The 18,889-nt window shown below is 35.9% G+C and overlaps 1 protein-coding gene across 1 annotated transcript in view; it reads left to right on the forward strand.

The window, feature by feature from the left end:
* MAPK4 (mitogen-activated protein kinase 4) overlaps positions 1 to 18,889 on the forward strand; it is a 320,910-nt gene that overhangs the window by 104,158 nt on the left and 197,863 nt on the right. The window contains exon 2 of the mRNA XM_044078121.1: positions 2,400 to 2,561. Coding sequence (XP_043934056.1) covers positions 2,400 to 2,561 — 162 coding nt within the window. The remainder of the gene's footprint in view (positions 1 to 2,399; positions 2,562 to 18,889) is intronic.

An 18,889-nucleotide genomic window follows, 5' to 3' on the forward strand; every position in this document is an offset into this window, starting at 1 on the left:
ATTCAAAGCGTTCAAAGTTTCAAAACTTTGATCTCATCTCAGCTGTTTGAAATTCAAAGTTTTGAAACTTCTAGCTTCTGAAGGGGAAGTATATATATATATATATATATATATATATATATCTATACACACATATATATATATATATATATATACATATATATATATATATATATATATATATATATATATATATGTGTGTGTGTGTGTGTATGTATATATATATATATATATATATATATATATATATATATATATATATATATATATATATATATATATATATATATATATATATATATATATATGTATATATATATATATATATATATGGTTCCCTATCAGAAGCCTGAAACACTATAAGCCTGAAAATCAAAATCCTGAAAACTATAGACTGAAAGTTCAAAATCCTGAAAGCCCAAAATCCTGAAACTCAAAATCCTGAAAACACAAAATGGACATACTGACGTCATTGTGGCTTTGCTATTGTTAGCCCTGTGGTGTTGGGTCATGCGTTGGGTTCAGGTAAGTGTGCGGTTGGTTTTATGTTAGGGTTAGGGTGCAGGTTAGGCATGTATGCAATAGTGACAAATATTGGGGTTAGTGGCGGTTTAAGTGAGTTAGGGTTAGGGCACGGGTCAGGTGAGTGTGCGATAGTGATGGACCTTAGGGTTAGGGTTAGGGTCAGGGTCAGTTGGTAGATATTAGTGTGTTTATAGTGACATATTAGCATTATTTGTGTTTTCAGGATTTTGGGCTTTCAGGATTTTGAACTTTCAGTCTATAGTTTTCAGGATTTTGATTTTCAGGCTTAGTGTTTCAGGCTTCTGATAGGGAACCATATATATATATATTTATATATATATATATATATATATATATATATATATATATATATATATATATATATATATATATATATATGTATATATATATAAGGTCTATATCAGCATATCGAATGCTGAAAACTCAGAATGCAATTTAATCAAACTGAAATGTTAGAAATCTCAAAACAGCGAACTGACAGAACATCAGTTTCTTTCCCAGGGAAAGAAATCGGTGTTATGTGCAAAAAAAAAAAAAATATTTTTCAATACTGTGCCCCCCCCACCCTATTTAAATATACCAAGTCCAAGACCGCACCACAGTGGAGGAAATAGCAAACTCCAATGATGGCCCACCGATTTCTTTCCCTGGGAAAGAAATCGATGTTCCGTCAGTTCGCTCTTCTGAGATTTCAAACATTTTGGTTCGATTAAATTAAATTTGGCGTTTTCAACATTTGAAATACTGATAGGAATCATAAATATATATAAATATATATATATATATATATATATATATATATATATATATATATATATATACAGATAAATACATACCTCAGTCCAAAGGTATTAGAAAATGTGAGTAATTGCTTGTGATTTGTTTAAAATGAAAACACGAAAAGTAAGCAAATAAATTCCTTACACATGACTTGGACATTGTTTCAGGCATAAAATGGTTCCTGACAGTGGGTACCCCCATTGTAACACGTCTCTTTATTAGCACATTTTAATGTTCCCTGCTCAGTTTCCATGCTGAATAACATGACAGTGGAGCAAAACAAAGCAGGAAATTGAGTAAAATGCGTCAGACCCAACCATAGTTAACCCAGTGATGTTCGCTCATAGTTATCTGTTTACAGTGTCAATCAAGTGCAATATTTATCTGCTAGCTATTCTAACATATCAGAAAATAAGTTTGAAATAAATAAAGGTGCAATAATCAATCACTCAGCTGCTAAAAACTGTAGACATAGTATTTTTAGCATTATGTAGTAAAGTAGTCTAACTTAAAGTTAATGTTATGTATGTTGCATGTGTAATTTGTATGTGTGTAATTGTCATCTTAATATTGAGCCTGATGCACACATTTTTATTTAGGTTACCATTATGGAGTCTAAATGACAATAAAGTTCACTTTGACTTTGACTATCACACCATGCACTAATTCAGTCTGTGGCACTAGAGTGCACAGAATACATTAATCCTTTACTCACTACCTGCCAAAAACGTGATCCATGTCTGTAAATCATGACAACCATGAGCAGTGTACTTATTACAATGCAAAGAATGCAGAATGAATTTCTGCAACATCAAACTGTCTTAATAAATTGTGTAGATACTTTTTTACATTTGTAAAGTCTCAGTCAAGTTACTTGTTTCAGTAACCATTAGCATATGAATCAGCTGTGTTATTTGCATGGAAGGTGTGATACTGACTGCTGCCCTTTTGGTCTGAAATGAGATCATTGCTTTTTGTATGTAGTGTACTCTACACTTAGCTTTCACTTGCTGATATACTAATATTAAAAACTGCATTCTCATTATAGAGCTAAAGTTGCATTATCTTTACAGGTGCGCATGAACTGGAGCAGATGCAGCTGATTCTAGAGACCATCCCTGTTGTCCGAGAAGAAGACAAGGAGGAGCTAAGCAGGGTCATGCCTGCTTATGTCAGCACAAGGTGGGAAGTGAAAAAACCTCTGAAAAAGCTACTTCCCCAAGTAAGTTCTGAAGGTGAGTGCACTCTAATTGTGTACCATCCTGATGTAATAAAACGGTATGGCACATTCGCTAGTGAACTTGGAAAATGTAAGTGAAATGTCATGTTATGTAAGTACCTACCAAAACTCCAGTACTTAGTAGACAAAAACTGAAGGATCTTAATCAGGTCACTGCTGCCAACCAGAGGATGTTTTCAGCAAAAATATCAAACTTCTGTGACTTTTATAAATGGCTGGACTCTTGATGACATTTTCAGGAAAATGCTCATAAAAGGAATTTACTCTCTCCTTCTAGTTCTTGAGCAAAAATCCAGGCTCTGATGGTCCAGCTGGAACAGGTTAAAAAAAAAGGAATAGAACTCCGTATCCTGAGGTGTGAGACAGAAAGAGTACTCAGACCCTTGTGATTTCAATCTATAAAGATATGCTACAGCAGGAGTCTAAGTATTTATCTGTTTTGCATGGAGTGGAATCAGAGGAATCTTCATCAGGACATACTTGCTGAGCAATGTTTATACAGATGGATAGAAGAAATGGCTCAAAGTTGAAAGCCATTATATCTGCTGTAGCAAACTGAGACTATTCTGGGATACTACATCCAAACAGTAATGCGTAAAGGTATGGGTGCAGGTTAGTCTATTACTTTGGGATTCAGAGACAAAGCAGCCAAAGCCCTAAGTCAGAGATAATTTATAAATATTGTTTCCATTTAGTCAAGAAATTGACATAACTTGATTTGCATTTGTTGTGAGTACCAAATAACGTTTATACAATGCAATTCAGCAGAGATTAACAAGCTGCTTTATTGCAAAGAAAGGCACTATGTAGGAAACTAAGGAAATCATGGTTCTGTTTCCTCAAACATTAGAATCATACATTCTTTATTTTTTTCTGATTGAAAGAAAAATTATCTCAGTCTTAGAACAACCACTGTCCATTTAAAAAGAAACACTGGCTCTGTGTTTATGATTTTCCGTATTAAGCATGACTTTCAAATTCCATAAAAGAACTTTTTACAAAGAACAGAACTTTCTGCACTTTGCCATGTTAGTATTTTTCATAATTGGCATGAAATAACTCATCAGATACATGCTGAGAAACACTCAGGAAAACATCTTGTAATGAAAGCATATTAAAATGAAAGGAACACTCAACATTTCCCCTTCTCTGTATGATTCAGACTTCACATTCTCCCATCAGATGCTGTAAACCATCAGTGAAATCATATATTTCTTTTATGACTGGACAGTGACTATAGGTTTTCAGATGAGGGGACACTTTTTCACTTTCTGACAGTCTTCACATGCAACATCCTTCTCTCCCTGGCAAGAACAATTTTTTATATACTCTTTCCAAAAATATTATCTTACTAGCAATAAATGCCTGTGTGCTACATCTTGATGAAGTAAAAGCACAGTCTGAATACTGTAAATAATTTTCAGTTGTGCATTTTCCACTTCCACATTTGTTTTCAAATCTCTCCCTATATATATCATACATTCTACTAAAATCTTGCAATTCTGATATAGTCAGTGGCATTGATGTAACCTGATTCATTTGTAAATGGACACCTTCTGGATTCTAATAGCTTTGGAATATAAGCTTTTAACAGAAATAAAATAAGTCCTAATAATAAGATTATAATAGCTATGAGCATAAAGAACTTCAGAATACCTTCTCATCAATCAGAGAAAAGATTACTTAAGTGTGCCTACTGGGAACTGTCAGCTTCTTTAGCATGTGAAGGATCAGCAACTTTTCTATTATTTCTAGGTGACTACAAATAGGACCATAATTATCAGAAATAAACAAGCCGCACTCCATTTTAATGAGTGTGTACGTGTTCCCTTTAGAAGCGAAGGTGAAATCAAATGCCATTCAATTCTGTAGCACCACACTTTGCATGGCAGTCACCTCTTGAGTAATCAAATTAATGGACTAAGAGGTGGTGTTACTTAAAATAAAACCTTAGATGGTTTCCTTAGCTGCCAGATAGATTTGGCTGCTCATAAGCAGGTATAATTCCTGCTCCAGAAATGACTCATCACCAAGATCCGTGTGAGAAAATCATTTAAAATCAGTCTTTTGAATAGTATTATGATAAACCCAGGAGGCAGCTGTTTTCCACCTGGGTTCAGAATGTCTTTAATGTCTCTCCTACAATGAGTATTATGTATTTTCCCTTCAGTTAAAACATTTATATGTTGTTTAGCTGGTATAACACAGCTTATATAACAACAACCAGACTAGTCTGTAGGTAATCAGATTTGTTTCTGCAAAATATAATAATCATGCAATGCTGCCATACCCTGCTCTCCAGCCCCATCATAAATTCTCCAAGTGAAATCGCAGGCATTGTTTCCAAAAAAAGTGATCCATTTATATGACAGCAAACATGTCCTTTAACAGTAATTGATAGTTGAAGCAGTATTACTGTAAAGGGGGTAAAAGCATGTTTGGTGTTTCGATTTTTAGTGAGAATAATAGTACGAAATGCAGTATGAAGCTCTGTATCAGTCACTGGTATAGGAATAAATGGATTACTCTCATCATATGCAGTAGACATATGGGCACAAATCCAACAGTCACTAATACTGAGAGTAGGTGTATAACAGAAAAAGTATTAAATCTAGGATGTCATTCAGGTGTTCTTGATTCAGTTTTAAACAAATGTTTATCTCGATTCATAACAACACATGTGTATTTGTTAAGAAATGGTTCAATACTTACAGTTCCAGTGGTTGCAGATGATGGTGTACTCACTCTTCCAGACAGAAAAAGCCAGCAAAATAAAATAATGATGAAAATCACAGTAGCTTTCCCAGTGAAGGGTCCATAAGAAATACGAGCATGTTGGGCTGGAGAGAGTTTTGAAGAAACTGTAAACATGGGTGATGAGTTGTTTGTTGATAATTCATGCAAAATGGATCAAATAATCTCCAATCACTAGCGTCAACTGTAGATGACTTCGCAAATGAATTCCATTTGGATAACTCATTGTCTATGTCAATCTCTAAAAGGCATGATGAATTTTTGATGTTCGATTCGGAAGCACGAAAAAAACATTGTTGATTTTGAAAAAGAGTCAATAAAGTTTACTTCAAGTCAGGATGAAACAGCAAAGTCACATGATTTCACTTCCTGATCTGGTACTAAGAATAACTCAACTGCATTCACTTCCAGATTTAATCTGGATGGCAAGTAATTCACATTTAGTTCCAGATTTGGTTAGGATGGAAAAACCTCATTGTTTCTCACTTTTGGATATAATGGTGCCTCTCTTTTTTCATCTGGTTCTGCTAGCAATAGGTTATGCTGGTTCACAGGGAATGACATTAGTAAAATGTCAGTTGGACTCATTGTGAGGCAGGGTCTTCTTGAAATGCAACCCATGGATCCAGGTGGAGAGACCTTCACGACAGATGGCAGTAGCAGTTGTGAGAAAAAACAAGTAGGATTCTTTACATCTGGGGCTGAGTGTGTCTGTCTGGTAGTGTACCTTAATGTAGACAAAATCTGTGGGCTACAATTCATGACTTTCTCATTCTGTAGGTCATTTTACTGCATTTAAAACAAATTTGTGATAATTGTGCAAGACAGAACAGAGAGATTTACAGTAATAAAAATTGGATTCATCAACATCTTGCAATACCAGATTTTTGGGAAGGAGTGTAGCAGGTGTTCTAATGGGCCTGCCCATACGGATTTCATGAGGGTTCAGTTTTCTAGTGTTACTAACTGCACTCGTACTGAATAAAGCTAAGGGTAAAGCTTCTGGCATTTTAAGATCACGGTCCTCACAAATTTTAAACGGTTTTAACGGGTTTTAATTGATGGATTAGACCTTCCAACAATTCCTGAAGCTTGTGATCTATAAGGACAATGAAACTGGAATTTTGCATTCAGAATTTTGCAAATCTGTTGTATCACATAACTATTAAAGTGAGTGCCCTGATGCGATTGAATACAGCAAGGGACTGTGAATCTTGAGATCAGTTTTGTTAGTAAATTTTAGCTACTGTCTACACCATTATCTACACAGGGATACATCTCTACCCATCCAGAAAAAGTGTCAGTAACAACCATTATATGTCTATACTTCTGCACTTAATGTGTTCAGCAGGTCCCACAATATGGATCGAAATGGACCCAGCAGTTTGATTACTTTTATATAAATGTAAATTTGCCTATGTCACAAGTGATAATTCAGTAAATATGTTTAAAAAAATGGACCCAAGACTTTTTTCAGTGTTTGAATAAGTGTAGGCACAGATTTAGACACATTGTGTTCTAAGTAAATTGCACAAGTATTTACAAAATTTTGAGTGATCTCTAAAAGATGAGGGGCATACCAAACATTGGAAACCTATTTTATTAAATCATTTTTGCAAAAATGAAAAGCCAAATAGTAAGCTTTGAACAAGAGTTAATTTTGTGGGGTTAGTAGCCATCTGTAGGGGTGGCACCATAAAAGGTCCGGAGACCAGCTGCAGCCTTCATTTATCCACCTCATTCTCTCAGAGTCCTCTGTCTGATTCTGAAAAGATAACTCTTGCAAAGAAAAAAATGTTGTTAGTTTCATTCAGTTGCTACAAATAAAAAGCCTAAATGGGATAAGACAATGCAGCTTGTCTTGCCATCATATCTGCAAAGTTGTTTTCCTTAAGTTATAAAGGTATCATTTATATGTGTGGCACATTTATCCAGAACTACCTTCCTTGGCAATACTAATGGATCTAATAAATCATTAACAAAAAGTGTATTTTAATAGTTTCTGCAGAAGTCTTTTTCCAAAATCTCCCACAGTATTCTAAGGAGTTGGGGAGCAGTCTTTGGACCTTGGTGAAATTGTAGCATTCCACCATGTCATGACTGCTTGCCTGAGCAGGCCAGAAAGTGTCTTGAAGTACTGCATTAGCATAATGTGAATCTGTGAAATTGTTACTGATTGATTTTTGTCCAGTCTTACAGGCTTTAGTAAAACCTACAAGTTAGGCTATTTGAGCAGACACATTTCCATTTAGTTGTCCAGTTAGCAAAATTGTGTCTTGTGTACAAATGGAACAGGCTGCTATGAATTCACCATTATCTCTTTGAAAACAGGCACCATCCTCAAAAAGAATGAAGTCTGGATTCTGCAATGAAATGTGTTCTACATCTGACATAGTTTAAAGCATACTGTTAACACAGCTGTGAGAGTCTCCATCTGCAGTGGGAATGAAAGAAGCAGGTTAAGTGGGTGACAGTGAACAATCTGTAAAGAAGGGTTATTAAGTAAATACAACTCATATTCAGTATTGTGTCTCAGTCTGTAATAAACAGTGCCTATACAGAATGCAGAACTGCCATGTAACTCTCATGTTCGAGAGTTAGAGCAGCCATCACAGCTACCACCCTAAGGCAGTAGGAGGAGGACTGCTGCTACAGGATCAAGATTTGGACTGACATAAGAGATAGGTCTATAAGAATCATTTTGCATTGTGCTAATAATCCTGATGCTACTTTATACTTTCACTACAAAGCATTTTTTTAGAATAATCTGGTAACCCAAGTGCAGGAGGGTTTGAGTAAAGTTTTCAATTGTACAAAAGCTTGTTCATGACAGTCCTCCAAGGGTAAAGGTTCAGGGGTAACACTCTTTTTTTTAAATTTTTTAAACAAGAAACATCTTTATTAAGTTATCACTTATGACTCAGGCATTCATACATTTATTTAAATGAAAACAAACCATATTGACATAATGTTAGTTGCAAGCATTGTACGTTATAAACCATATTGACATAATTTTAGTTGCACATATTATACATCACTTGTAATCTGCCCAGTCATTGTCAGACAAACATTACATAGCTCATTCAAATCCTATCTTCCTTCCTTCCTCCCCTGTATGTATTGTTCCCACAACTCTGATTTTCTCCTGTGTAATTTGCTCCTACCCTTTTCTAAAGATCCCAATTTCAGTTGCTTTATCTCTTTGACTATATTCAGTATTTCTAGTACAGTTTGTTTAGACTTTGATTTCCATTTTCTAGTAATTGCTTTTTTGGCAGCCACCATAATTAGGCTCAGCAAGGCCTTACTATGTCTAGGCAATTCTGATTCTGTATCATAGCTTAGAAAAATCATTTCCCTAGATACACTAATTTGCTCACCCAGTATCACGTATAGAGTAGTCTGCAGGGAATCTTTAAAGTCTGCCAACTCATTACACTCCCAGAAAATATGTCCCCAATTACCACTTTCGTCCCTGTCACACCTCTAACATTTGCTGTCTATCTGAGGAAAAATTCTCTGGAGTCTACTTGGGGTATAAAACTACCCATGTAAACACTTCCAAGCTAAAGTCCTAAATCTTCTAGATTTTGTTGCATATTTTGGAGGCATACCTATATCCCCAATTGTTTCTTTGTGAATTGCTTATCTAATCTCTCTTCCCAATCCTTTCTAACCTCCTCTGATTCTCATAGTTATCATGCGATGTTTTATATGCTGTACTAATTATTCCTCTTTTAATGGCAGCTTCCACTCTAGATTCTACTAAAACCTCTACCAGTGCTAGTCTTTCATTTGGTACCCCCCTTTTTCTTTCTCCTTGCCTATACTCCTTAATATCAATCCTTGATTGGGAAAGAAATCTCTAACTTGCAGTCCAAATAAGTTATTGGCATCTTCACATTCTGTTACCTTTCACTGTCTAGTTATTTGCTCCCAATACCTTGATTTCTTTGCCAGTTTTCTACATTAAACTCCAGCCCCCTCTTGCCTATTGTGTGTATCCCTAATTGCAGTCATCCCTATCAGCAGCATCTCTTTTCTCCATTCCTTTGTTGGCTTAGTGCTTCGAATACTTTTTTGCTATTTTATGAATATAATATTCTGTATGATTATTGTTATTCTTCTTAAAGATCTGCATCCAAAATCCCAGTCTCTCATTTCTTGAGCTTCCCCCCATTTCACTATCATCCCTTTCCACTTTGAATTATACACTTTTGCTTGTGCAATGTATATGAGCTGTGTATCTGTGAAATACCCCTTCAAATCAGGTAATCCCAATCTGCCTTGTTCTATTGGAAGAATCAGCTTATCCCACTTGAGTCATGTCGTCTTTCCCTCCCAGATAAAATCCTTCAGCTCTTTATTAATTGCTATCCACAACTTCTCCTCTGGTTGATGAAAGTATACTTGACTTGTATATAAGACTAAACGGACTAAAAACATTTTAACTGCTTGTATCTTACTATCTATATCCATACCCATGTAACAGAGCTTCCAATTTCTCAGCTTTTGTATTATCTTTTGTTTAGTCTCTTCCCACATAGCCTTAGCTGCCACTGTGGAATAATTTTTTAATCCATACTCCTAAATACTTCATTTTATCATGTCTCCAGAAATATGGAAATTGCTGAACCACGTTGTGTGTGGATACATAATTCACTGCTATATCCTTTGTTTTAGCCTTATTAATTTTGTATCCCGAAAAGATTTGAAACTGTCCCAAAATGTTCCACAACATTGAAATGTCCCTTTCTGGTTTATCAGGTATAAAATAATATCATCTGCAAATAGAGCCAGTTTTTCTTGACTAGCATACCAATTATATCCTTGAATTTCTGAGCCCCTTGTTTTCTTTGTCAGCGGTTCTAAATATAATGCAAATAACAAAGAGGAAAGAGGACACTCCTGCCTGGCTGCTCTGCTCATGAAGTAATCATCAGAGAGGAACCCACCAACTTTAATTTTCACCTACAGTCCCTCATATATCCTCCTAATCAACCTTATAATTTTATCAGGGAATCCAAATGATGCTTCCATTGCCCAGCTCATAAAGTGCCAGCTTACTCTATCAAATGTTTTCTCTGCATCAAGACCCACCAAAAACAGTGGTATTTTCTTATATTCTCCTTCCATCTCGAGCATCAGTGTTCTGTTAATTTTATCATGTGTTTGCCTCCCCTCCACAAAACCATGTTTATCCGTATCTATCAATTTTGGCATTACTTTTGCCATTCGTTTAGCCATTATAGATATAAATGCTTTGTAATCATGGTTTAGTATTGAAATGAGCCTGTATGAAGCTGGATCGTCTGGGTCTTTACCCTCTTTAGGTATTACAGCTACCACCGCTTTCTTCCAGGATGTTGGTACTCGTCCTCTTAAAATACTGCTAAACAAACCCTTCCAGATATTTATCATTTTTCCCTCATAACTTCTAAACTTCCACCGCAATGCCATCTATTCCCAGAGACTTTCCTGTAGATTGGTTATATGCCAGAATTTTTATCTCATCTCCTCTTATCCTAACTGTTAGTAATTCAGCCTCATCTACCTCTAACCTTAACATATTTAGTTTTTCCATAAACATTTCCATTTGCACCTTTACTTGATTCCATATTTCTAATACCGCTACAGGCTATCTTGTTATATTTCTTGTTATAAGTTCCCTAAGCTTAGTGGCAGCCCTTTCTACTTTCAGTTGCCTGAGTTGTTGTGTTAAAAGTTTTTGTGCTCTAGAGTTATCAAAAACAGTTGCTTAACAACAATCTTTCTAAAGACATGCATATTATCCCTTATTTTCTGTTTACCTTCTGCAGTTGCTCCTGTTTTTGTTCTGTGAGATCCCCCCATTCTGCAATACTTTAACATTTGTCAGTCCCTCTAAATAATTCTTAACCATACCTCCCTTTCTTTTATTTCCACCCTGTTTTTAAACTTCACTTTACTTTTATCCCACTCACTAGCTACATTTTCAGAAGAAATTTCTATCTTCTCTAATAGCTCCTGAATAATTTCCTCTGCCCATTCCTTAAATTCCTCTGTTTTCAACAGATATGTGGGAAAGTACCAATATCTCATTATTATTTCATTACCCTGTGTTTTCATTTTAGTTATTCTTGGCACGTGACCTGAAATAGTTATTGGGTACGTATCAAAACTATTCAGTTAAATGCACATGTTCCATTGAAATGTAAATTCTGTCTAGCGTAGCCAAGTTTTTGTACCTTGGGGAATAATATATAAATTCACTCCAAATTCCCAGTACTGAATTCACATATTCCATGCCAAATATTTTCCTAACTTTCTTCAAAACTGTAGCCCCCCCCCCCCCCGGTTATATTTTCCCTTCTGGGCACCTCAAACACATCTTCACTGCTGCATTCAAATTCCAGTCACCACCTATAAGTAATATTCCTTGCTGAAAGCTGATTATTTCTCCCAGAATTTTCCTAAGCTCCATTATAGCAGTTTTAGGTGGAATATAAGGACATCCTAGTGTAATCCTCCTTTCTTGCCAGCAGCCCCTTATTACGACAAATGCACCATTATTATCTTTTTTTTTTATCATCTCCTATCACTTTTGGAGATCCTCTTGCAATTAATATAATTACCCCTATTTTTCTTTGCCTGAATAACCATCCTGACAACTTTTCTTTTATCAAATTCACACATTCATTTCTTTCCAATTGTGTCTCCAGTGGACTTTTTTGTTTTATTGAAAGACCTGAAAAAAAACAAACAAACATACCCCAACACCCCCCCCAAAACCAATTAACTTGATAATAGCACACAAAACTGTGTACATCTTCAAATATTGAAGGTTTACTCTCTTAATCAGAACAAGTGTCCGAAACTGACAGCACTCAGAGGCTTGAATTAACCTAAAAAAGTTATCCATGCTAATACGCATGGTGTACAACCTGTGCTTCTAAATGCTGGTTTTGTCTTACCTTTGTAGCTCTCCCAGCTGGGAAAGCACTTAAATACTTTCAGAAAACAATTTCTCCTAGCCATTTTTTTAATCAGATTGTCTCCATGGCAACATGAGGACCAGATACAGAGGTGTTATTAAGCATACATTTATTTGTTGAAAAAAAGCTTTATAATATTCAATGTTCTTTTTCATTTACTTGTGTTCTCTTAAAACTTACTAGATCAAGCTAAAGGCCTTAACCCAGTCATTCTCCTATGTAAGTATGAAAAAACATCGATTTTTTTTGCCATTTTCTTTTGACCAGACTTTTCATCTTTTTTTTTTACATTGCAGTGCCTACATTTCTTAAAACTGAACAAGGAGAAAGAGAGAAGGGAGAAAGAAAAAAAAACAGGAGCACCTGTTTACATTAGTATCCCCATTATTCTTAAATATAACTGACAAAAATTTGCTTTATAGCATGCAAATAAAATCATGGGCTATAAAAATATTACTATTACAAAAAAATTGTTTTACTTACATTTAGCTTTCTCTCTCCTCTTCCCCTCTTCTAAGTACTTTTCTGAACATTAATAACATGAAGTAGGGTATATGCTTTAGAGTCACTTACAAGTTTAACAAAGTCCAAAAAAGTCCAATATTTCCAGATTTTCTTGTTCTATCATGTTTCACAAATAGAATGTTTGCTTTGTAATCCCACATTTGCCAATTTCCACATTAATGGTTTTATTCCTCTTCATCTTCATTTCCCAAATCCTGTCTCTGCTTTATTTCCAACATATTTTCGATTCTTCTAGTCAACTCTTATGCTTTTTTCCATCTCTCAAGCATTTTCTGTTGAAACATTGGAAAAAGTTTCCCTGGCACAGTCTCTCTGTGGTCTTTAATACCAGAAGAACGAGAAGTAGAATCTCCTTCTGTTTCACAGCTAACTTTTTTGGACAAACTTTTGTATTTCCTCCTTTGCATGTACTGTATCAAAAAATGATTTTGTCCCTCCAGGAAAGAATATTTTAAAGATAGCTGGTACTTCAGTTTGAATCTCACACCAGCTTCTCGGCATTCCCTGGAAAGTGGTGATGCCCCACCACTGGCCCAGCAATCAAAGAGCCTCAATCCTCCCACTGGCAAAAGTGGGGGATTTACATTGGGAGGATGGCGGGTACACACAGTATTTCCAGATGCAGCTTCCCTTAAGAGCACACAGAGACCACAGTCAGTCTGGGGCTGGTTTCTCCATCTTTCTCCAGATCCACAATAAGACCCCACTGGCACAGCTATAGAGTTGAGATCTCAGCTAAGTGGCCAAGCCAAGACCTCCAGCACCGTCTCTGTCCAACCACTGTTTCATGTCCCTGGCCAAGTAGCTGACACACACAAACTCTTTGAGGTTTGATTTGTTTTGCACACACACACACACACACACACACACACACACACACACATACACAGACACACCTGGGAAAGGCAGGCACAGGTTTACTAGCTATGCCTCCTCTTGCCTAGGCTATAAGGTAGTTATAACTGCTACCAGCCAGCTGTTTTTTATGGTCCTTAACAAAGGGTGTCCAATCTTACTGTGTAATCTTACTATCAATACAAACAGTAGTTTGACCAAGAGCAAGGCTATTAGGAGTGGCCTAAACAGTGTCACCAAATAAATATGCAAGTACTCTCAGAGCTTAAATATGTCTAGACAGAACAACCACAATGAAAGGTTTAAATATATTTAATAATAAAATAAGACAATACTAAATATATTTACAGTGGCATCAGAGTTCAAAATCACAGGAAATATTTAAAACAACATTGCAGGCCAGTCTCAAATAAATAAAGAAAAATATTTAAGCTAAGATTTGCTATATTCCTGACTATATCTAAGAGAATTACTATAACCTAGTATAGTTAATTAGAGCAGCAAGGCAGATATGTGATGAATGGGTCCTCTAGCTGATGTTGTCAATTCAAAGACAGCATACAGAATGCCAAGTCTCTCCCTCTGACTTTTTTAATTAATATCTCAAACATTACTGCTGGGATAGCTTGCAAAATGACATAATGTCTTGTCATCTGACTCTATCCCAGGTAAAACCTCCACTGCTGAAAACTAACAATATTTAGCATATACCTGTGAAAATACATACACAAGGACTTTTTCTCAGATAGTTGCAGATCCTGAAAGTCATAAAACAATAAAACACTTCCAAGACAATACAGAAAACTTCTCAGCACAGACATTGTGTCTGTTCTTGCACTGAAACTGAAAGATACATTTTTTTCATGGCCCAGCCATAAAGTAATTTAATTTCAGCTATTTTCTGAAGTTTTGCATGTTAACCTTCTGTATTCCAGTTTCTCCTGTTAAAATATATACATTTAAACAGTTACAATAGTATGTGTGTGCATTTCTATTTTATTGTAATAGGGCATGCTGTGGTTACATTTTAAGCACTTTGCAAAAACCTTTTCAAGACACACTTCTGTACCAGCAGTTTGATGTACACCTGACATACAGTTCTAAAATATTTGTAACACAGGTCTCTTACAGGAATCATGTTGATATTCACAAATGACACATAATTATTTACAAAATTCCAGATAGCTATGCTGGCAGTGCATCCTTTGTCACAAGTGGAATAAATTTACTCCTCTTCCGCCTGGTTTACAGTGAGTAATCAGTCTCCACAAACACTCTGTTTCCCAGTTTTAGTCCTTTGTATTTCTGCTGCAGTTTTGTCAAAATCAATTCCTTCTGCTGGTAGGATTGCACATTTACTGTTTAAGGTCTAGGTTGCTTTTTCATAGCCAGGTTTGGAGCATAAACATGATGTCCCCCTTCAATTAAAAACTCTTGCTATGGAATACCAGTCCAGTTGCTTATTTGTGCTTTCATAAAATTAATACAGTCTATTATTGCCAGCTTATCTGGCACAGCAGAAAATATCAGGTTTTCCCTACGTGCTCTGTCCTTTAATTCTATTATTTTTTGAAATATCTCTTCCAGAACAGTCTCATATTCAGCCAGCCTTTTCTTCATTTTGACCTCTGTTTGCAGTTTTATCACCTCATCTGAATAGCTGTTTAAAGCTTCTTCCATTTTTTCAGCCTTTTGTTATTTGAGTTCCTATACCCAGTCAGTATTTTGTTTATTTTAATCAAGTCTGTATTTAGTTGTCTTATACTTTCCTCTAGGTTTCTGGAAGTCATGTCTGGAGTTTGCACTGGTATTTGCTGAACAGATGCATTACTCTTCCCAGTCAGTGTTTTTTTTCCTCACCTTTTGTAGCTGATTTTTTCAGGTCCTCCATATTTCCTTTTTCCTGGCATCCAGGCAGTGCACTTACTAGCCATTTGCTGAAATTTACCAGAAATATACATCCACTAGCTTTCTCTGCTGAATTTCTATTTTTCACACTGGGAGAGTTAGAATTAAGCTGTTTACTCAATGTGCAGCCATCTTGGAAGTCCCTGGGTAACTTTCTTAAATTGCAGCACTGCGTGAAGGCAAAATCTGCCTAGCACCTTTTGAAATAAGGTGTCCCAAGTGTTGAACCACTGGTTTTCGTAACTGCAATTTGTCTTTGTTAACCTTAAACCTTAACTCTGCTTTGTCAGAAGAAAAGTAGTATTTTGTTTGCAGTCATTTGGGGTTATAAAGCTAAAAGTAAGTCATCTGCATATTTAATTAGAGCCAAACCACAAGGAAATGTAATCTTCTACAACTTTTTTTTTCATTTCTCCAAAGAAAAGTGTGGGTGAATCTACATATCCGTGCGGTGTCTAGTCCAGGTGAACTGTTGTCCATATATGTATATGCAAACAAATATTGGCATCATGGATATAGTGGGATAGTAAAGAAAGCAGATGGAAATGTCTATAACTGAGAAGGTTGTGGCATATGATGGAATACAACTTAGTATTGTTGCATAATTAGGGACTACTGGAAAAGTTGGTACTACTACTGCATTCACTGCTTGCAAACCTTGTACAAATCTGTATGTATTTTACGTAGTTTCTTAACTGGTAAAATAGGAGTGGTGCAGGTACTTTGAGTTGAGACAACTTATGCTTTTACAGACAAAGTATACTAAAATACCACAGGCAGGTGCTCACAAGGTTTAAATGTTATATGCACAGGTTCTGCATCTTTTAAGAGCCCTACCTCACTTTCATGACAGTCCATAGCTGTGGAGGGATTACTTTTAATTCCTCCAAGACAGTTTCTACATCTCCTTCTGATGTTAGAATAGCAAAAAGGACATCTTCATTTGCATATATGTTAATTCACAGAGAATATATAGAAATACACCAAATGTTATATAATAAATGGTGCATCTTGATTTATATAACAAATCTCTACTTAACAGCTTTAAAAGGGCAGAATTTTCTACAATAAAAGCATGCTTTTCTTTTAGAGGACTAATTTGAATTGGAACAGGTTTTGTTTCTGAGTAGTCTAAAGGGACTTGGGGCACTCCCACACCCCAAATTGTTTGTTCAGAAAATGAAAGGTGTTTGACATTTATTGAAATAATCATAGATTTAGTAGCTCCTATATTAATGAGAAATGGGACAGATGAATTTTGCACTGTAATATTGACAAAAGGACCATCCTGGTTAATCTATACCAAGGGGAATAACTGTGGTTCCTGCTCATGGCTATCCTAATGAGTTTGTTATCACACTGTTGGCTGCCAAGCGTTATTCCATACAGGAGGATTTCTTTCAGCTTGCTGTGGTGCTTGAACATTCAGCAAATTTGTTTGCTGTACAGACATTGAACATTCATTTCACCAATGCTGAGACTGACCACAAATAAAATAAATGCTTAAACGTGGCACACCTTGTGACTGCAGTGATGTAGGGGAATAATAATGTTGCCGATACTGTCCTGGGTTTGTGTTAGGAAAAATTGGAATTAACCGCTTTTCCTACAATTTCTTCTTCCTCTTCTCCATCCCTGTTGGAGATGAATATCAACTAAATTTTATGTTCCTTTTCTTCTCTAAGTGTATTGTCTCCCACATATTGTGCTTGATTGACAATTTCATGAATTCTCAAACTTGGCCAGTTTAAAAATGTTTTTTAATTGCTCTGGTATGGGAAGTAATACGCCTTCTACAACAGCTGCTGCCAACCTGTTGGCCGCTGATGCTTCCCTAGGCTCTGGGGGCTCAGAAAAGGCTTCAAACACATCTATCATGCACCACAAATATGCAGATTCATTTTCCTTTTGCACAATATATTTTATCCTTGCCTGTTTAGGGGATGGGGTCATGCTGTGGTAATGGCTTTTAATAAGTTATTCCTAGCTGTCAGAAATCCATCATCTGTGTGTTTTGGGATGTTATTGTTTACATCTGAGTTTTTTCTGTTATTTTTCTGAAAATGTCAGGGAGTGTAGAAGATTTTAATACTGCTCTCAGGTCTTCAGTAGTTAGATTTTGTAGTTGTACATGTCATTCTAAGATCTTTGCGTATTCAACCAAAGGTATCTAAAGAGGGAGATAATCTACAAAGGTTAGAAAATACCCTGCAATCCATGGGTGTAGTACCATTATGGTAGTTTCAGCCTTGCTATCTCTAGCTGCTGCTGGATTTGGTACTTCTTGCATTGGACACATCCATGCAGGAGGTATATCAAAATCAGTAGAAGAATGGTTGTGTCCATTGATATTCTTCCCCATCTATGACGGTCAGAAACTGGGTAATGATTTGCTTAATTATTTTTCAGAGTATTAGCTTTTGATTGAGAACTATTATTAGGAACTATTTTTAATTTTCCCGCATACTTGGCACTAGTTCTGTGTTTGTGATATATTTGTTTCACTTTATTAGTTGTTTGCATTAATATTTGATCTGATGGTGTTACCGCAGGTACTGAGTGTCACTGTTGATGTAATATAGTGTTATAAACCAACCCAGAGGAATGATTAGAAGTGCTGGAAATAACCTGGGCTGTATCGGGGAAGTGGTAGTTGTTTCTGCCAAGTTTACCTCCACCCACCCTTTCGGAGAGGGAGAACTATCAGCTTCTTCAAGAACCAGGTATGTCATAAAGTGCCAGGGGTGCAGAAGGTGATGGAGGCCAGTCATCATCTGACAATTTTGGTTGTGTAATTGATAATTTTTCTAATTATCTTAATGGATACACATACCCCAGAATGGGATTTGTTATCTGCACATTTTTGTAATGAGTTAACTGTTCCATTAGTTGCCTTTTGCAATGACTTTAACCTGTTGAGTTATATTTTAGACTTCTAACTACAGATTCATTTTCCTTATTTTTAGCTTCTTGCCAGTCATTAAGGGTTGACCAACAAGAGGTTGGTATTTTATTACCTTTTTGATTCAGTTTATTTTTTTAGATTTTTCTAAAAATGACATATCTGAAGTACCCTTTTTTGGAAACTGTAAGGCACTCTCATTTTTAGTGAGCTCAGACCATTTTACCAAATTACTACAGCTGCCTCTTCCATATTTTTAAATATAAACCTCCCTGGAGTCCCATACTCAAGTCTTAAACCTCTTTTACTGGCACCCATTATAAAAACTCACTGTCTTACCAAAGGCATAGGTATGAGACTATAAATATAAATTCACTCACATTCTTAATGAAGGGATTCTGTCTG

This window comes from Protopterus annectens, chromosome 1.part1 (assembly GCF_019279795.1).
Source record: "Protopterus annectens isolate FY-2018-M chromosome 1.part1, PAN1.0, whole genome shotgun sequence".
Classification (NCBI taxonomy): Eukaryota; Metazoa; Chordata; order Ceratodontiformes; family Protopteridae; genus Protopterus; species Protopterus annectens.